This window comes from Antedon mediterranea, chromosome 8 (assembly GCF_964355755.1).
Source record: "Antedon mediterranea chromosome 8, ecAntMedi1.1, whole genome shotgun sequence".
Taxonomy (NCBI): Eukaryota; Metazoa; Echinodermata; class Crinoidea; order Comatulida; family Antedonidae; genus Antedon; species Antedon mediterranea.
The window spans coordinates 1,589,580-1,612,131 of record NC_092677.1 but is presented as its reverse complement, the minus strand read 5'-3'; the positions used below and the strand labels follow the sequence as shown (position 1 = coordinate 1,612,131).

Below are 22,552 nucleotides of genomic sequence, written 5' to 3'. Positions count from 1 at the left end.
GTATCACCATACTCCGGTTTGGGTGCTAGCTTAGTGTTTTTGTTCTCTTCCTTTGTTTTCCACTTTTTCTCTTTATTGTCGAGCGCATAGATACATCGTTTATTTGCGCTATATCTATCTATCTATCTATCTATTATTATTATTATTATTACAATGCTCAAGGCAATCTAACAGCTTAGATTGCCTTGCTATCATCTCTGTTTTGGGTGCCGTTTTTGGGACTCCATTTAGTCTTTACAACGAAATAGTATAAGGAAGTAATCTGAATACTCACCACTAAACCCTGTACACAAACATGTACAAGGGAGTTGTAATTGTGAAAAGGCATTTCTAATTTTTTCTAAAATCTATCTTTCTTGTATATTTAAAGACAAGGCAAGATTATGCTCTCAAAGTATGGTAGCTTTGACGCTTTCTACAATATCCATGAATTATTAAATTTGTATAATAAAAATTAAAAAAATAAACACCAACTGTACTGTTATATTTTAAGTTGGTCCCCTAATACCACTTTTTGGTAAAATCAATGATATGTAAAAATAACCGTTTTTGTTGTTGTTTTCACAGTATATCATGCGGATTGTTTTCTTTGACACATTTACAAAAGACACTTTATATCAACCAAACGAAACCAAAACGTTATATAACAAATAAAATAGTTTTTATTAGGTTTATTTATAAATGTACCTAGTCGGAACAATCCCTGACTTGTATCAATGTAAGAACACCCAGGAACTGTATAGTGCCACCATTCTAGGGCATAGAACCCCTCTTTTGGCAGACCATTATAAAAATGTTTTTAATTCCACAAAATAAATTGATAACCAAAATTGTGTAGTTATGTTTACTGTACTTCAAAATATGTATCTCTAATTGTATATTCTATTAAAATTGGTCAATCCATTCACAAAACATATACAATAAGCCTACATTGCTATACAATGTCTTTTCCATTATTATTATCCAGTATTGAGTTGACATAGGTTTATCATCGACATTATAAAGACCGTCATCTTCAATACGTTCACATTGACGTCACTTTATCAATATTGTAGTGGTGTTTCTTTTATAAAGTAAATCAACAATACATTTTGTTGAAACGCGCTCACATCTTCTCAAGTTACATTTATCAGGTTACCGTAACAATACTTCTTTTAACGCAACATAAAGTCAATGCTCGAATACGTTATAACTAATTCCAAATAGGCCTATCGAATTTATATAATACTGTATTAGGACCTTATACAAACTTCTGAAAATGTTTTTAAGTGTAGGCCTAGATTTATCAATTGTAGATACGTTAATTTTGTGAAACGAGGCGCCATCCGACATACTACCTAGTCATATGGGTTGTAAAAGTAAAACAATATGAAATCATATATTACTGTATGTAAAAATACAAAGTTTATCGCATGGATTGTTTCCTTGACAAAAATATTCCTTCAAGAAAATCATAACGAAATTACATCCATATACGCGTTATCCGTCCAAACGAAATTACAAGAAAATATGAGAGATAAGTAAATTAATATAGCTCTAAAATCAGTATCAGTGGATTAGATTTAGATTTTGTGATAATTTTATGTTATCAGTATCTATCTTGAGCAATAAACAAAAGAAGAAGGAGATGGATTACATCATTTTAACAATAAAAAGTACAACAAAAATGTACTACAGTACTGTTTGGTAATAGTTGGATATAGTTTAAGTGTACTGTCACCTAAAACGAATGCTCACGTGTGCAATCATACCACTAACTTAATTAAATAGGCCTACATATATACTAACCCTTATAATTTCAATCTTAAACTTTTTGAGAACCATATTTATAAAAAAAAACACCAACATATAAATAACCTTGTGCAAAATATATTATTTATTAAAACATTTTAGTGTAAGAGTGTAATCAATCATATTGAGAAAATATCTACAGAACACGCCACATACTTCATAGAATTCTAACTACGCTACTTTGCATAAGCAGGTGTCCACCACAGGAGCTTGGTTTACTTTGTTCTTATTATTAGTAAAAAAAGACCATTACGGTAGTTTGTTTCGTCTTGTTCAGTTTTTAAGACTAGTACTATGTGAATTAACACACCAAAGATCAAGATTCTACAGGTCTACAATTTTCTTGGATTTATTAACCATGTTTATGTGTGGCTATAGATTTGGGTTTATCGACAATGATGAGTTTTGTTGTTGGTTTGAGGCGTGTTGTACAAGATTGTCCATTGATGTATTGTTTGGATCAGTTTATGGATATATTATTTGGATTTCAACCTGTTGACAAATCTATCGGATTGACTATCAGTTTTTCTCTGGATATATTATTTGGATTTCAACCTGTTGACAAATCTATCGGATTGACTATCAGTTTGTCTCTGGATATATTATTTGGATTTCAACCTGTTGACAAATCTATCGGATTGACTATCAGTTTGTCTCTGGATATATTATTGGATTTCAACCTGTTAACAAATCTATCGGATTGACTTATCAGTTTCAAGTATCTGGATATATTTCCTGACAGAAAACGTAAGTTTTTGCTTCTTTTTTAAAAAATAATAGATTAAAGAAAAAAGAATTACTAATAAAAAATAAAAAAAAAAAAAAAATATATATCGCATTAAAAATCAATCGATTTTATTCACATTGCAAAATATAGATTTGAAATTATTCCTATTACATTAAGAAATACGGAAAGCAATAACATGAAGCTCATGCTAAATATTAAAACACTGAATGTGAAAGATAAAGACATTATAAAAGAGGAGAAAATAGTTTATTTTGTTATTATTAAATGTGAATATATATTTATTTTTTAACTTCATTGTTGGCTTTCTTCTGCAAATCTTGGTACGTATGGTCTATTTCGTCTTGTCCGATATGTCATATACGACTGCATGATGAATATACAAAAGTTATTTAATTGCAGAAACAATAACATAGTAATGATTATAATAATTCTTAAAGACGAAGATGATGTTAAGAATACTAAACGATATTAATGGTGAAACTATATGATATATATTTTCTTACCCCTGATTTTTTGGTTTAGGTAGGCCTACCTTTAGAAAATCAGAAAAAAAGTCCAATAATAATTTAATGTCAATTCATATCGTGCTGGCAATGATAATAATGTTGTCACGCTATCCAGTCATATCCAGTGTTTTTTCAATAATTTGCTTTTCAGTTGATTAAATTTATTTGTGAAACTTTGTTTACCTGTGCATTTGACTTCCTTATTTTGCTGATAATAAAACCCATAAGCAAACCAACAATGAATCCAATGAGCACACCAACAAACGTCATTCCAACAACAAGACCTGCTGAATTACAAACGCCCTCAATCTTTGGAACTTCTGTAGAACTTAAAACTGAACAATAATTGTTCTTGTTTAGTATCAGTGTTGTCATGGCGATTTATCATTTGAGCCCCAAACTTAATAATAATTTAAACGTTTTCACCTATAATTATCATTCTAATATTTTTGCATACAAACAATGAAATAATATAATGAACAATGACTAGGTTGGCAAAACGTACCTTTAGTTGACTTGCTGGATATTGAAGTTGTCGTCGTCAAAGCTAAATAAGTAGAAAATAAACAAGGAATAGTAATATAATTCTATTTAACTATTGTGGCTAGCTTTGCGTCAGCAATTGGAGTAATTGGTCAGATATTTGCCCTACGTAATCTTGTACTTTATATAAGTACATTGAGAACATTTGCGAGAATGACATGCCATTTTTTTTCTTTTTATACTTGCCTATTAATTGTCAAAAGGCACGAAACATTTTTTGTTGTTGCATTTTTAGTGTGTGTGTCATTTATTCTTTCTTCATTTATAATTAAATACATTTTACAAACTTATAATTTTCATAAGATCATTCATAAGATTTTGTATTTGGCATAGTATCGAATATGATTAAATCATTAGGATATTTCATAGATGGATTGTCATAAAGTTTCTGAAATTGAAGTTGATAAAATGCACCTCAGGTTCAATCAAATTTAAAGACTTAACTTTTAAATGTATGTTCACTAATCTTCCATTCGGCCAAGTTGAGCTAATCGATAAAAATACAAATCGTGATTTATACAGTGCTAACGTTACAACAATGGGTGCCTTCATCTTCCTTTGTAACATCAGTTATTATAATACTCAATAATCAACGTATTATTAAAAATATTGGATATAAAATAACAATGCTAGGTAAAATGGCTAGTAGTTTAAGTAAACCGTTACTTGAAACTCTATATATAAGTACAATTCAGCCTTGTAGTGATTATGCTATAACAGTCTGGGGAAATACGACAGAGTTAAACAAAAATATCAGACATCAAAAAAGAGCTGCTCGAATTGTAACTAACAACTTCAATTATATTAATGTAAGGGGTGACAACATCATCCAGAACCTATCGTGGCAAACTCTTGAAGAGAAATGAGATTTCTCCCTAGCATGTCTATATGTATAAATGTGTTTACGGCCTTGCACCAATTAGATTAGTAAATGAAATTGAATTGATTCGCGATATTCACACCCACTTAACACGTGGAGTAGGAAATTTGAATGTAACAATACCTAAATACACCCTTAGTAAAATGAATTCGTCCTTTAAAGTTGCAGGCGCAAAAATATGGAACAGTTTACCAATTAATATTAAATCGGCACCAACAATTACGTCCTTTAAGGCTAGATACAAATCTCATTTCTTTTCATAAAAACTGTATTATATTTAATTAAGTTTCTCTTTTGTATATTTTGATTAAGATAGGACCACAATGTAAAACAGATACACTGTTATCTGATTGTTTTATCCTGTATAAATATATTATTTATTATTATTATTATTATTAAGATTGTAATCAATCACATTGAGGAAATATCTACAGAACACGCCACATATTGTATAGAATTCTAACTACGCTAATTTGCATAAACAGGTGCTTGGTTTAATCTGTTCTTCTAAATTGTAATAGAAAAGAGAAATACGTTAGTTTGTTCAGTATATAAGATTAATACTAGGCCTATGTGAATTAAAACACAAGAGATCAAGATTTCACAATTTTCTTGGATGTATTAACCAGTTTTGTGTGGCTACAGATTTATGTTAATCGACAATGATGAGTTTTGTTGTTGGATTGAGGCGTGTTGAACAAGATTGTCCATTGATGTATTGTTTGGATCAGTTTATGGATATATTATTTGGATTTGGACCTATCTATCGGATTGACTTATCAGTTTGTCTCTGGATATTGTCAGACAGACAGAAAACGAAGTTTTCGCTTAAAAAAAAAAAAAATAAATTAAAAAATAATTAGTGAGAAATGTAATACATTAAAAAATATATCACATTATCAATATAAATAAACAACAAACACATCGCACAAAAATGTTTTATGTAAATCAAATCTCACGGTTTTGTCATGGATTTCCTAATTATAAACGAATTTGTAATAAATTAAAACAAATGAGAAAACAAATTATCACAGCTACTAATACTTACAATTCCAAATGTACTCTCCTATAATATTAACTCAAATATAGTTGCCTGTATCGTGTCTTACATTACAGATTATCATTGGACAAACTGCATCAACCATTTGTTGCTTGTCACGTAGAAGTGAGAAAAGTGTATAACACGTTATTGTTGCACCTTCACCAACGTTGACTCTACTAGCATTTGCTTTCACTAGTTTTTGGGAAGTTGTACCTGAAACTAAATTAAACAATTTATTGATAAATTAAATCAATTAATTAATTAACTATTTTCTTGACCTTTGATTATTATTAATATTTCTGTGGACAAATAAATAATTTCAGTATTTTTACTTACGGTTACAAGGTTGAAGAATCAGCAGAATTAACACACAGGTATACTTTGCCTCCATTACAAATCCGTAAATGAGCAAATCTTTAAAAAACTTTTCCTAAGGTAGTACTAGACGAATTCTAAAACTATTTCACAATTTTCTCTAGCTTTTTTGTATGCTGAAATGTAGTTTGTTCCTCTTTTCGTGTTTTAGTGTATTTTGCCCTTTCGACTTATATTGGATAGATATTGTTATTTTTACTTCGCTCGTGCTATATGTACAGTACTCTAACTGATTGAATCAATTAATACACTTTTTTATCGTTTAATTATTAACAAACTAACAAATGTAGTACAAGAATTAGTCAAATTTTTTATTATTATTATATTCAAAATCATATTAATGACTTCCATGTTTGCAAATATGTCGATGACCTGACACTCGGAGAAATTAGGTCTCTCAAATATCAGAGTTTAATCCATTCCCAACTTGATAAACTGTCTGATTGGTCAATCAACAATAAACTTGCCCTGAACCCCTCCAAGCGTCAGGTCATGCAAATTTATTTTGGTCGTAACAATATTCTAAACAGAAATGTGCACATTTCTATTTTTGTTTTTAGCGATTGTTAGCCATGTAAAATTACTAAGTGATGTCCTTAAAATGAGATAGCCACGTTGTTCAAATAATCAACAAAAATGAATTATTAAGTGTTTATAGTAATATCGTTATTTGTATCTTGTTCTTGTTTTTTATATGTTATTTTTTTATATTTTATTAAAAAAATATCGAGAAAAAAGCAAACAAAACAGCCGCAGCGGTGACACAAATTCCAAACACCTAAATTAAAATATCATACTGTAGGCCAATATAAAAATAGTATACTAAACATGATTGTCAAAATATTGACAAGATTCATATATCACTGTTTATATTAACAGTATTATATTAAACAATTAAACAATAATTAATAAAGGCCGCTGAAAAACGTTGTTTTTATTCATTGCAACAAATAAATTGATAACCAAAAACCGAACTACAATAGATAAATACAATAAGATTATTATTATGTGATACCTATGCCAACTATACATTTTGACCAGCCGATTGTCCGGTTTTGAGAATCCCATAAACAATCTCAAAACCTACTTTTAATCTCATTTAAATGAATAAATAAAATATAATAAATACATTTAAAAAGTCTATTTCAACACAATTTAGGTTTCTATTTGATGAATTTGATTCGAATATACAACTGGTATCTCTATGTCATCGTATTCATGAATATACAACTGGTATCTCTATGTCATCGTATTCATGAATATACAACTGGTATCTCTATGTCATCGTATTCATGAATACTGTCCTGATTCTCACCGATAGAAGCAGGTACCTAAAAAGAATAAACAACATTTCAAAAGCTTATACAAGAACTTCCTAATTGTTTTAATAAATGACGGTGGTAGTGGATATGTTCCTGTATGACAAAAATCGTTTATAATTATGATTTGTAATGTTGATAATACCATGTGGTAGATAATAAGTATACATTAAGTAAACTCTTGTAAATAGTTAAAATAGCATTAAAATAACCCCTGTTTGATTGTTATCAATTAAAATCAATTACACATAAACAGTATTGAGTTTATATTCAATATTATACATCTCAATACAATCTTCCCTATAATCTAATTGTTTATTGTATCTTACCTGTGAATTTGATTTAATTTTTCTGATCAAATAGCAAATTAAAATGAAAATAATGCCAATGACTGTTCCGATAACCACCAATACTATAACAAGGCTCGTTGAGTCATCTGAAGTCTGACCTAAATCTGTTTAGAAAAAAATTGTCGAGAACTACTGCTGCTGCCTTTACTTTTCTTAGATAGATCCATAAATTATTACTGTAGACCATAAACATTACATCTGTGTTCTGGACGGCAATTTGACTTAATATTGGTAAAAAATAAACTATTTTCAGTTGTGTTTAATACCTATAATACATGAGCTGGAATCACCGTCTAACACTCGAATATTTTTAAATTCTTGTTTGGAAATATTAGGATTCAACAACTGACTATATTGAACGTTCAGCTTTTTCTATCGATATTTTGTCACACAAGGCTGTTAACACATGTATTGTGCAAATAACTGTTCTACTCCGCGAGGCGCCCTCAAAAAGTTCTCGGTTTTTGGGTTTCCCGGCTTTTATATAGTTAATCTATCACCACAAACTTTGTACATAGAAATAAAAGAGAAATAAATGTTTTGAAATGTAATAAAAAGAAGCGCTGTTTTTTAACCTATTTTCTCGACCTAACCTTGGACGATGAATGATTCAAGCTATAGCTTAATTGAATACAAGTTTAGAACAGTTATAGTTGTGTTAAAAAATAAATAATGAATGTTTATGACTGCAATGGTACAAATAATTAGGGGAAAGATGAAGAGTTAATCTAAAACATTTTCATCTTTAACGTACCAAAACAATAATTTGTAAAAAAAACAAAAATAGAACTTACAAGTTTCACAAAATGTTCCAATGTAGTAAGCTGGACAGATACATGTGTATGCTGTGCAGGAAAGATGGTTGCAAGTAGCGCCATTCTGACAAACATGGCTGGAACAAGCATCCATTACTAGTATAATAGATAGGAAGAAAATATTCAGATTACAGAAAAAAGTTAAAAAATGTGGCGTCGTAAGTATAGACTGTAACATGCTTCATTTATTTGACCTCAGACATATATATAACTTTTTTTTCACAGTACGTTCCAGTAAACATGATAATGATAACAATAATGATGATAAATAATGAATGTGCACTATTGGAGTTATAAAAATACTTTTATTCTGTAAAATACCTGAATTTGTATGATAACTGTGAAAAAAAAACAAGGAGACACACACTTACCAATTTCACAGAATGTTCCACTAATACATGATGGACAGGTACACGTGTATTCTGTACAGGAACCAGAAACCTGGACACAAACAGCTCCATTCTGACAACCGTTGTTGTTGGAGCAAGCATTTAACACTGATAATAATAAATTAATTCATCCGAGTTACATTTATACTGGACAATTATTGGAGGATTTAGCTGGCCTTGACGAATTATTTTTTTCCTATTAGGTTAAGACAAGAACTATAGAGGGCGTGCAGATCTAATTTACTGTACTCTTTTCTCTTGATGTTGTTAAAGACACTGAGACCTGCAATTTTTGACGTTTTGTAAAAATAATGCATACAACTTTAAAAACATTAAACCAGGTCATTTCTTGTCTTAAAGGTGCGTTCTATTTTTTAATAATTAAAAAATTTAAAAAGAAAAAACAATGCACTACCTAAGTAGCTCGCGTCGAACATTTTCTAGGGCTTAGTTTTGGTAAAGAACGTTGTCGCGTTGCTGAATTAATTGTCTTTTCCTATTTTGGCAGAATCCGGCGTTAATATGTAGGCCTAGCTATGATATAATTAAACCTGTATAATCACAATTGATTTTCAGTTATGTGTGAATTTTAATTAATTTATTTAATATGTACATTGTTGGATGTCAACATAAAAATATTTCATAAACATAAGCAACATATATATTATCAAGTTTTTATTTATTTTATTTTTGCATTAGCAGTTCTATATTCTGTATATATATATATATATATATAAGGAATAATTCATGTTAATGTTATGTCTGAATGTACAATGTTAAACTAACAGGAAAATGTACGTCATTTTAGCTACATGGTTGGAAAATTATTTCCAGGGTTTTGAGTTACAAAAAATGTTTTTATACTGAAAATGCATTAATTTTATATTTGAACTGTCTTAAAGGCAAGTAGACAGATATAGAACTTACAAGTTTCACAGAATGATCCACTAAAACATGTTGTAGGCTACAGATACATGGGGAGAAAGTACAGGAAAAACCAGTACATATACCTCCATTCTGACATACGTCGTTGGAGCAAGGACTTGACCCTGGTAGTATTAAATGAATGTATTTGAGTTACAAAAATGAATTTATACTGTAAGGTTCATGAATTAAACTTGTATTTTCACATAATGTTCCAGTAAAACATTTTAATTTGTATTCTAACGTACGACTTAAGCAAACTTAAACAAATCTAGTTTTATATACTTTATTGATTATTAAAAAGGCTTAATGTATAGTTCGGCTTGTTATCTACAATACTTTACCGCCGGTAATGGCATATCTACAAAATTGTCCAAAGAAACATGCTGCACAAGAACACGTGTATCCTGTAGAACTAGAAGACGGGGTACAAACACCTCCATTAGAACAAGCGTGATTGGAACAGTCATTCCGCACTGAAATAAAACAAGGAATACATTGGGTACCGTTCTTGCGAATATAGGCCTAAACAATATTTTTCCATTCCAAAAATAAATACAGTACTATGAAATTGAAATATTTTACAACTTTATTGTAACTAGATGGTACGCGAGCGAAGCGAGCGTATCATCTAGTGGTTCTCGAATACACAGTAATTCCAGCGTAAAGAAAAATGGCGATTTCAAATGTACGTACCGCAGGACTATAATAGATTATCGTTTACAGAAAGGAATAAATAGACACGATGATTTATGTAGTCAACTAAAATTAACACCCTGGGAATTAGTCTTACTTCCGAAAGAGAAACTTGTCATACAATTAGTCTACATTTGGGCTCATTTAAACAAACCCAATTTGTGTTTTGTATGTAACATTATGGTTGAGGGTTGAGGAAGAAGATGGGTACAAAGAGGAACAATTTTAAACTAGAATTTAATTCGTCACTTTGACGAATTATAGGTGATCATTTTTATCATTTTAATGAAATTAACACTTTTTAAACATGCATGTACGTTAACATACGATCGTAAAAAGTTGATGTACGCCATGATATGACATGATGCATACGCTTATAGTTCTGAGTTGTGCCTACTATATGCCATATACAATATGTACAGTATATACTGTATATCTATATACAGTGTAGCATAGGTGAAATTACGGGACACACATCATGTTCTAATTTTTTGGTATGATGGAATTATCAAAATAAACTCAAAGATGACAATTTCGAAAGATATTGAATTGAGCAAATAAATATAAGAATTGGAAGAGAATCTGGCACGTAGAAGCGCTGTGCGCGCTCTTTGAAATTTGTATAACTTTGACGAAAAAGATGAAAAAAATACTTTTTAACTTCATCTGGCCATATGTTAACGTCACAACATCCGATAGGCTTGGTTTTTATATTAATTCATATCTACATTTCATCCGCTTTCATAATAAATTATAATCATCAAGGTAACCTCCAATTCTGAAGAGCTGTAAGATATTCACATTTACGGCGAAGGCGAAATTACACGACCTAGGTTATTCAAGTTTTTACGCGTGATGACGTCATCAAAAATGAAAACACTTACAACTTATGAGAAAGATAAATAATTAAGCAAGCACACACTGAAATTTGTGCGAGAATCGAGCTTATATAGCGGAGATGCACTCTATTGAATGTGATAACCTACACAAAACGGAAAAAATCCTAATTTTTAAATTCAATTTAAACTCAATGGCTTCCCGAATAAGTTTAAAAACTTAGGGGTCATCGTGCATTCTGAAGAGTTATATTCATTTTAAAAAGGCCCTACTTTTTACCATTATTAGATTGAAAAACACCCCTAATTGGGGCAAATCGTTGAACCTAAATTCGTTTTAATTGTCAATAACTAATTATCTAACTTAACATAATAAGTGAATTATGGTTTTCATTAGGTGTTAAAAATCAGTATTGACATTATGTACCAATTTATATACCATAGTGTAAAAATGCTAGAAGTTTCGCGCGATTTACCGAATATATATATATATATAGATACTAATAATATAATGTGAACAAAATATATTAAGAAATAATAACAAAAGAAGAATCAGGTTTTACCGTCTGATCTGTGTATACATATTTGAATTTTACCTATACGTACATATCACATTTAATGTTACAGTATCATCATCCACTGGTGGATCATCAAGTATAACAACTTCACATTGATATATGCCGCTGTCATTTTTCAAAGAGTTAGTAATCACAAGAATTCTATCATCATCTCTATCAACGTCAAATCTATCTTGGTACGAAGGTTCTATGATTGTAGATCCACTCTGAGTTGCTGATATTTTATCTGCTACCCCGTCTATGATTTTATTCCATGTTACAATAGGGTCACTTGAACTAGTACTACTATCTCTTGTATATGCACATGTCATTATTGTGTCAGGGCCTTCGTGTACATCATCTAAGTTGTTGATATTTACAGACACTCCATAACAAATGCAGAATAAAACTAAATTAAAAACAAAATATTATTGCAAAATGTATCCAAAACTATTCATCTTGCACAAAGATGAACACTTTTATAATAATACGCAGAAAACTTAGGAGAGCAAAAAAAAAAAACAATTCTAAAGGATATATTTTATAGGAGCAAAATTGAAAAAAAAGGTAGAAAAACACTCGTGGAATATATTTAGGCAGCTATTTGAGGATTTTCATAGCAGGTCTTGCATAACAAAAAATAGTGAACATTCCGTGAAAGATTTAACCCTATACACATATTAAGATGATGTGTAATCTGTAGTAGTAGTGTTGTGACGTCATTTACTCTTTTTGTACGCAATGACATATTTGCATATTTTCCACCTGTGAGTTGGTTTAAATAGACGAGGTATTTGTACAGTAGGGGAGTTCCGGCGCGATATTTCTTTTCGTACTTTAAGTTGAGGACCCCTCGTGAAACGTCACAAAAATAAATAAATATTTATTAGTCATATCCATATGGTGTGACGTAAGAATTGAGCTAACTACAATTCGCTAATACAAACGATTTCTGTCGAGCCGTCTGTGTAGTCGAGTGGATAAGACTATGGATTTTACATGTCAATGTAGGCTATGGGGTTCGACTCCCATGAGCTACTTCTTTTACTTTATAGTGAGAGAGATTATTTAGAGGGTTAGGTTTAGTTATATTTAGGAAGTAGTTCGGTTATCTTTCACAGGGGGTCCCCAACTTATGTACGAAAAAAAATCGTCGGACAGGAGGTTGTGCACGATGGTTAAATAAAGTGAACGGTACCGAGTAATTAAATGTGTTGCGTATTTATTGCTTAAGCATAACAAGTGGTGGAAGACAAATATGTGACATGTTAAAAATGAGTTATGATTGGTGGTATTATCCATCTGACTATTGTTCTATCATGGTTTGATTAATGTAATTTAATTTCTCGGTGGGCGTATGTTGTGATATTTATTGTCTATAAATAAAACTGATGACAATTACCGAATTACAAGGTTTAATGTAAATGGATCATAATATTATGTGGTGTAAAGATGACGACCAATCAAATTACTATTAATGTATTAGCGCAAATGTACGGTATCTAATTGTTTATTATAATGTTGAGAAAAAAAAATGTTAAAACAAAGTATATTAGAATTGGATAATGCGTATGTTGAAATAATAATAAAATGTTAAAAACAAAGTATATTAGAATTATATAATGCTAGACATGTAGATTTGACAGGCGTCAATTTTTGTAGGGTGGGCGTATGTTGTGACGTCGTTTACTCTTTGTGTACGCAATGACATATTTGCATATTTTCCACCTGTGAGTTGGTTTAAATATACGAGGTATTTGTACAGTAGGGGAGATCCGGGCAGGAGGTTGTGCACGACGATGGTTAAATAAAGTGAACGGTACCGAGTAATTAAAGCATAACAGTAGTGTCAATATACAGTAATGCTCAGTTTCCAAAATTCTACCCCATTTATTAATCTAACAAAGAATAGTGGCTACAGCTAACTAAAGGTGTTGTGTTGTCGTAGTATAGTTGGTCACTCACTCTGTACTTACCTTGAAGGAGGATGCTAACCAAACAGATATCTTTATTTTCTGGAAACATTTCTTAACTGGAGGCCTAGTTGTCATACGTCAATTTCTTACACACATCCCTTTCTATAGTAACTAGTTAGGCTTATTGTTAAAGTAGATTCATATAGTCAACAATGTGTTTGTTAGAACGCGCTCAACTGCACAGACAAGTCACAATCCTGATATGATTTGTAAGACAAAATACATCCACTGTACACATCGATTATAAACCAAGCTACAATGCTCAAGGCAATCCGGCAATCTAACAAATTGCTTTGCTATAATGTCTGTTTTGAGTGCCTCTTGCAAGACATTTGTGGTACTATTTGAATTAGGCTAATGTGTTCCGGACTCCATTTAGTTAACAAAATAGCATAAGAAAGCAATCTTGAATACTACTTGTGTAGTAATATATGTTTACTTATTAAGACATTTTCCAGTGAAAATGCATTTCTGTTTGTTTTTTTTTTTCAGATTAATAAAGACAAGACAAGACTATGCTTGCAAAATATGAAAGCGTTGACATATTTATATAATATCCATGAATAATTAAATTTGTATAATCAAAATGAAATAATAAACACCAACTGTACTGTTACATTTCAAGTTGGTCCCCCATTACACTGTTGTGAAATTAGTGATAAATAAACATGAACGTTGTTGTTGTTGTTTTCATAAGGTATCATGTGGATCGTTGTCCTTGACACATTTACAAAAGACACTTTATGCCAATTATAACAACTAAACCAAAAATAACCGTATATAACAAATAAAATAGTTCTTATTCGGTATCGCGTGCTATCTGAAATGTCTTTCCTGGTTTATTTATAAATGTACCTAGTCGGTACACTCTCCTGACTTTCTTGAATGTATCAATGTGAGAACACTCAGGAACTTTCTAGTGCCAATGTGCTAGTGCAGTAGAAGCCCTCCTTTGGGACACCATTATTAAAGGGACACCCCTTATTAAAAGGACACCCCTTATTAAAGGGACACCCCCTATTAAAAGGACACCTCTATTAAAGGGACACCCCTTATTAAAGGGACACCCCTTATTAAAGGGACACCCCTTATTAAAGGAACACCCCCTATTAAAGGGACACCCTCTATTAAAGGGACACCCCTTATTAAAGGGACACCCCCTATTAAAGGGACACCCCTATTAAAGGGGCACTCCTATTAAAGGGACACTCCTATTAAAATGACATTTATTAAAAATACACCCATATTAAAGGCACACCCCTATTAAAGGGATACCCGATTAAGGGGACACCCTAATAAAAGCACACACCTATTAAAGGGACACCCTATTAAAATGACACCTATATTAAAGAGACATCCTATTATAGGGACACCCCTATTCTCTATCAAACACTGTCAAGACACTTTCCTCCAAATACATTTTACGGCCATCCCCAATTCAGGAGACACCCCAGACAATTTATTGGGTACCGAAAGTGTAGTTTACTATTTTAAGATACAATACCCTTAAAATAATAAGTTAATGTCTACTTGGGGTCTAGGGTGTTTATGAATTTCGGATCAAAGGTCAGAAAGGTTTTTAATTATTGTTGAAGGTCTTGGCGATGCCTTCCTCATCATAGTGGACCATCCTGCGTGTACCATGATTTCTCTATAATTTTCGATCTTCCGCAAAAGGCCGCAGACAAACTGGAAAACGATCATTGCACATCAAACGTTTATATACAGAGAATCCAGTGTTTCTCAGGTTAACATACTTTATAGTATTCGAACTGCGTTGTTCATTTGCATAAACAGATGTCTACCTTGTTATTTTCAGTAAGCATAATCAAGAGGACCAACAAGCGGTACAGTACTTCGATTCAAGTTATGCTCAGTAAGATTGTATTATAATATGATTTGTAGCAGTGAGGGTTTCTACAATTAAATACTAAGATTTACTTACCAGTTGTGTGTGTTGGTATAGTAATTTAAGCGGCCTGTCTGTTTTATTCACAATTTGTATGTGGATTTGTCAATGGATTCAAGAAGCCAATATTATACCATTTTACCGGTGGATATACTACTTTTTATGTTACCTTACCAGTTTGCCGGTGAACCCAATGGATATATTGGATTTTATTTAACCAGTTTGCCTATGGATATATTACTTTGATTTTATTTTACCAGTTTGCCTATGGATATATTACTTGGATTTTATTTTACCAGTTTGCCTATGGATGTATTACTTGGATTTTATTTTACCAGTTTGCTTGTGGATATATTACTTGGATTTTATTTTACCAGTTTGCCTATGGATATATTACTTGGATTTTATCTTACCAGTTTGCCTATGGATATATTACTTGGATTTTATTTTACCAGTTTGCCTATGGATGTATTACTTGGATTTTATTTAACCAGTTTGCTTGTGGATATATTACTTGGATTTTATTTTACCAGTTTGCCTGTGAATGTATTACTATTGGATATTAATTGGATTTTATTTTAACAGTTTGCTTGTGGATATATTAATTGGATTTTATTTTACCAGTTTGCCTGTGAATGTATTACTATTGGATATTGATTGGATTTTTTGCCTTTAAATGAAGGTAAGATTGTTTTGCTTTAAAAGAACATTATTTTTATTTAAGAATTATTTTATATGATCTTTTTAGAAAAATTCTAGCTGCATCGTCAAAGATTATTACTAATAAAAATATCGAATTATTATTTTATATCATTTCATTATTATACAGTTATTGCGAAAATAAAGGCGAAACGAAACAAAGCTAATGCACATTCAAAAGTCCCATGTATTAATTTTAATAACAACGCAAAAACATAAAAAATGCACATGAGACATAATGATTTGGCCTAACAGTAAGCAATTTCTAAAGTTGGAAGCTTACGTGTAACAATAGCCTACATATAAACATAGAACGAGGTTCGGGGGTGGACTAGTTCATTATCGTGTAGGAAAATGTAATCTTTTAGAATCGTAACTATAATATTACGACTATTGGTTTATTCAGTTAGGTAGCCACAAAATATACTCATGTCTGAGTAATACGTTATTTCTAAGTTGTTTGGTTAGTTATCATTGTGATTTCCGTTTTCTAAGCTGTTGAATACAGGTTGTTCTATTTAGTCTAATTGTTTGGATATGTTCTCTTTGTACATTTTAAATTAAACTATATTTATTTTCTCTCTCTCTAAGCTTTTACATTCTCGTATACTTGATTTTTATCCTTTTTCTGCAACTCTTCGTACGTGTGACTGGTACCTTGATTCATCTCACCAATATAAGTTGTGTATTCCTAGGATAAAATAACATGTATTATAACAATTTGAGGAAGAAAATAATATTGATTGCTTTGCGCTGATTGTTAAACGGTTTTCACATTAGGTTTATATTTATTGCATCGATGACGATAAGGTGTCGATTATGACGTTAATAATATTTTATAAGGTCTTTTTTTATAAATGGTAGTGCTGCTTGGTCTAATAATGAGTGTGATTGAAAGCTGACATCGATTCTAACGATAATGCCTTTGTTTTCTCTTTCATGGGCTTCCTATTTTTATTTTATACGATATTTTAATTGATATTTAAAAATAGCATTACTATAATATATATAATGTTGATATAAATGTTGCGGTACACCACGTATATTAGTTCTGAAAAGAACTGTTGAGTTTTCCACGTTTCGATCAATGTGCTTTGATCGTCCTCAGGAGTGAAAAAAAACCTTCAAATAATATATATAATGCTACTAGGCATGCGCAGACGACATTATGTTATTTATTTATTCAAACTACCAATTCACATCCTGACTTACATGGAATATTTGCATATACCATTATGGATTACGATTACAAATAAATCACGCATTGCGAATTGTTGTACCAGCAAAATAAAAGGTAAATTAAATTACAAATGATATCCAATCATTACATATCAATGAAGTGTGTAATTGTTTCCTATTGTTGTTATAGTAATTTGATATAAAGAGAAAGATTAAAATATGATGTATTTCACGGTAAACATGAGATATTAAAGCGTGATTTTAAGAATTATGGAAACAATCACTTGCTCTTTCCTTACCCCAGATTGGTTGTCACTTGTTGAAGATACCTTAAACAAACAAATGAACACTGTTATAAAATGCGACTCACACATAATTACTATAAAATAAATGTGATGGTTAGACATTAAAAAGTGTAAAATAAATTAATCTCAACTTGTTTGTACCTTTGCCGGTCATAGTTTTTTGATAACGAAGAATGTAAGCAGACTTAACATACAGCCAATAAACACACCGACAAACGTCATTCCAACAACAAGTCCAGTTGAGTGCTTATGTTCATCTTCTCTGCTTAAAACTAAGAAAGAAAATTCAGTGGTTTTCATTACATCAGATCAGTCTGAGTATTCTTTGTTTTTCACACAAAATTTCATAACCATATAATAATATTAAACAAAGTAAAAATAAAAGTGTGAAAAACAGGATAACCACAAACAAGCAAAGGTTTTTGATCTGTAGCACCCTTAACTTAAAATATAAATTTACAAATAGAAATACGATCTACGCATTGATTTGGCTAATTTGATCTAGAAACAAAAACTTGTGTAGCACCGCGCACAAGGAATTAACATTGGCATGTCTATTTTGTTGGTCCTATTACAGGGCTCGGTCTTCGCAATTCGAAAGCTCAAAATTAGCTCAATTCTAACACCACTAAACACCAATCAAGTTATCTCGCTTTCATATTTCCTTCGCTTATTGTCTCGTTCTATTATTACTAATAGATAACTTTCATTTTGTACTTACAGAGTTTACCTGTATTGCTAAGTTGTCCTTCCGTTCCGCTGTATGCAGCATTCTCAGCTCTACACTTATAAATCCCTTCATCTATTTCATTTACATTACTAATTATTAATGTCGTACTAGATTGCGGATATTTATCTGTATCAGACACATCTAATATGTCGCAATATTTTAACCACGTCATGTTAATTGGTGTTGGAATACCAGACGGCAAATTACATGTGAAAGTTGCCGTTTTTGTTTTCTTGACGAATATATCGGTTGGATTTAGAACAGGTTCTTCTAGGTCTGTAATTCAAAATGAAATTTATACCACAATTTTAGTACAGTCAATAGAATTCGGCTTATTCGTCTAAAAATATATGGTTTTTGTGTTTAAACTATTCGTCTAATTAGCGTACATTATTTGACGCTAAGCACCCAAGTAGTACCCAGTAGTATACAATAGTCAATTGTGCATACACAAATCTGTGTTTATATCCTTTCAGATGTCAAGATTTTGCTCACAACATTTTAAACTCCACTTTTTAATACATTGTACAACAGATAAGAGCATCTTGTGTTTGTACTGTGACACGCATTGACTGTCTCACTTGGCAATCCATGAATATGGGCCTAAACAATTGACGGATATGGAGGTTTTAGTAGCTGACGAATTTTGAAGTACTTACATTGTACTGTAAGTGTATTGTTGTCACTGGCATATAGTCCTAGAACTGTTTCAATTCTGCACAGATAGTTACCGTCATCATTTACTTCAACATTGGTTATTATAAGATCATTATCGGTAGACAATATATAACGACCATTTACCGTTTTTCTTGTTTTAGACACTAGAACATTGCCTACTTGATTGCCGTCACCATCGGCTCTATACCAGTCAAGTTGATGCAATGAATCTCCTAAATCAACTGTATAGTTACACGTCATCGTTGCGTTTTCACCAACTTTAATTGTATCAGGTTCTACTTTTACAGTTTGTGTATTCTTTTCTGAAAAAAAAAAGGATACTTGATTATAGAAACAGGCAACGTAACAAAACTATCGCTTTTAACGGATAACCTACATTTAACATCGCTATTAATACCTCCCCAAGTATTTGTATTTTTTTAAAAACATATCTCATATCGAAATTAAAGTTGCTAAATAGTGAATGAAGCACAGTTTTCTAAAAGTACATCACAAACGTCACTACAAAATAGGCCTAAACTAAATCTAAAAAAATAAATAAAATCTGTTCTTTATTGTCATTCGTTTCCAACATTATAGTTTAAATAGACAATCTTTTTAAAATACAAATGCGTTTGGTAGATAAATCTGTGATGTTTTTAGGAAGTGAGTTCCATTTCTTAGGTCTAGTAAATCTAATGTTACGTTAAAAGTGAACAGATTTCCTCCATGGTTGAAATAAGGTACTTTTATTGAGGAATATGAAGTTTTATTACAAAATCTTATATCATAATTATTAAAGTCGTTGTTGTATGAAAATAAATATAGATTTGATTTGAATTTAAACATTACTTTTGTATTTGAATACATTGTTGAGAGACCAGTTATACCTTATCTTACCTACAACAGTGACTTGTACTGAACTCTGTCTTGCTGCCACCTCATTACTTGCATTCAACGTCACAGTATACACATCACCAATGATGTTTGAAGCAACAAATGTGAATGTTTCTGGGTCGTTATCAATGTCAGTTGCTCCTTGTGATAACCATTCATAGTTAGCAGTTGGTCTGGCCTCTACGACAAAGCTTATCACAACAGTTTCTCCTCGGGAAACTTCAATGTCTTCTAGTGGTGTAATTTCAGGAGCGACTAATTTAAACGTTAAATAATTATTGTTGGAAATGCATATTTATTTATAAAAAAAAATCTTTAAAAAATATTTATGGCGAATAATTTTTCGAGTTTGTGTTTTTAGAAAAAAAAATCTTTAATTATTATTTTTGGTAAATTGCTGTTTTTACCCCAAGCACACCTCCATCACACATTATATCTTTATAGTTTGATAATACAGTACACATTCAAAACTAATACAATTAACAGTTACATTGGAATCTAGATTACATTTAAATTACAATCTATAGATTACAGATTATAATATATAGATTACAGTTAAATTAGAATCCAGATTACAGTTATATTATAATATATAGATTACAGTTAAATTAGAATCCAGATTACAGTTATATTATAATATATAGATTACAGTTAAATTAGAATCCAGATTACAGTTATATTATAATATATAGATTACAGTTAAATTAGAATCCAGATTACAGTTATATTATAATATATAGATTACAGTTAAATTAGAATCCAGATTACAGTTATATTATAATATATAGATTACAGTTAAATTAGAATCCAGATTACAGTTATATTAGAATTTAAACAAAGTTTAATGCAGAAATGGTTCTTTAGGATTTTAGTTAAATCTGAATGATATAGAGGCGCATACTTACAATACACCTCTAGAACCTGTACACCAGTGGCTTTAGTACCAGCACTGTTACTTGCCTCACATGTATAACTCCCTTGATCGTTCCGATCCGCGGTGAGGTTATAAGTAGACAAGCCTCCTACCTGTAAAATGGATCCATCCTTCTTAAATGTTAACTGAGAATTTGGTTTAGAAACAACATCACATGACAATGCTACTGGATCACCCTCATTCATAGGTGTAGTAAAACTTAATACTGGGTCCTCTATATCTGTAAGTCAAGAATGAGATACTCAAATGATGACATAACGGTTCTACCCCATACATTTGATTAAAGATGATATCTAGTGTTGTACTAAGTAACTAAATATGCTAAAAATATCAAGTAACTAACAACATAAGTCATTACGTATTAATAGGGGATTAATAGCCACAATCGTAAACTAAACCACAAAAAAGTAAACTATTAGGCCTAATCATTTCACTTTTAATTAGAAGCTTATATTTTATATATTTTAAGAAACAATAAAAGTAATCAAAATACAGTTAATATGCCTATTTATAATTTTCTGAATTTCACAAGATAGATAATTATAGTTCCTGCACAATAAAATGAACTTACATATAACATTCAGAGTAACTACATCCGTGTCAATTGGAGGATTATCAAGATTATTAACCTCACATTCATAATCACCTCTGTAACTACGTAACGTGTTAGCAATCACAAGAAGTCTATCATCATTTGGATCGAGACTAAAAATAGAACTGTAGGCAGGCTGCACTGTTTTAGTTCCACCCCCAATAGTTGTTGCTATAGATTCAGATGCCCCTCCTGTGACATTTCGCCATGATATGATAACAGTGCTACCAGTTGTAGGACTGTAGTTACATATCGTTTTCGTTTCAGATCCTTCAATCACATCTCCCAAGCTGTCAATAGTTACAGTAACACCAGTACATGTGCTAAATAAAACTAGGAGAAAATTATTAATCAATTTTTAATTATTTAAATAATTTATTGTGCACATTTTAATAAGCTCTTACTTTACGTCTAGTTATGAAAATCAGTAACTATTACTAATCAACCCACTATTGTCAATCAAGAAATATATACCTGTATTTCGAAATGTTATTCTACTTAAACCATTGAACAAGTTTATATTGTAGCTCCATCAATAAACGTACCGTTAATAAGGATGAAACACACATTTATTTTTGTAAACATACTGTTATACTGTAGGCAGGCTATTGAAAATACACATCCTATAAATTGGAATAAAAAATAAATGAATAATGAACACGTATTATACTCCCCACGCCTAAACGGCAACATACAACATAAATTACTTTGTACCTGTGACATACACTGGTTTTATCATGTTATCTAAAGCTCTGTCTAAAACACTATCAAACTAGTTTGACAAATATGATGGTGATATGCCCAACAAATATGGTAGTGATATGACATCATCATGTTCATATGGGCATATCACATTGTTTTGACATATAAAGTTTGATAGTGTAAACAGAGCTTAACAATAAA

General features: G+C 31.0%; 1 protein-coding gene and 1 long non-coding RNA gene across 2 annotated transcripts; both read right to left on the bottom strand.

The window, feature by feature from the left end:
- Positions 1-6,175: 6,175 nt before the first annotated feature.
- LOC140056563 (uncharacterized) lies at positions 6,176-13,825 on the bottom strand. Its single transcript, XM_072101976.1, has 8 exons — positions 13,748-13,825; positions 11,821-12,180; positions 10,027-10,158; positions 9,686-9,807; positions 8,741-8,866; positions 8,349-8,465; positions 7,534-7,658; positions 6,176-7,216 (listed from the first exon to the last, which is right to left on the bottom strand). The coding sequence occupies exons 1-5, from the start codon at positions 13,794-13,796 to the stop codon at positions 8,861-8,863; spliced, it is 669 nt and encodes a 222-aa protein (XP_071958077.1). The 5' UTR covers positions 13,797-13,825; the 3' UTR covers positions 6,176-7,216; positions 7,534-7,658; positions 8,349-8,465; positions 8,741-8,860.
- A 2,991-nt stretch (positions 13,826-16,816) lies between these two features.
- On the bottom strand, positions 16,817-18,779 carry LOC140057481 (uncharacterized). The gene is made up of 4 exons (XR_011846951.1): positions 18,561-18,779; positions 17,981-18,111; positions 17,834-17,863; positions 16,817-17,046 (listed from the first exon to the last, which is right to left on the bottom strand). It is a non-coding gene; the product is annotated as an uncharacterized lncRNA (long non-coding RNA).
- Between the last annotated feature and the right edge of the window lie 3,773 nt (positions 18,780-22,552).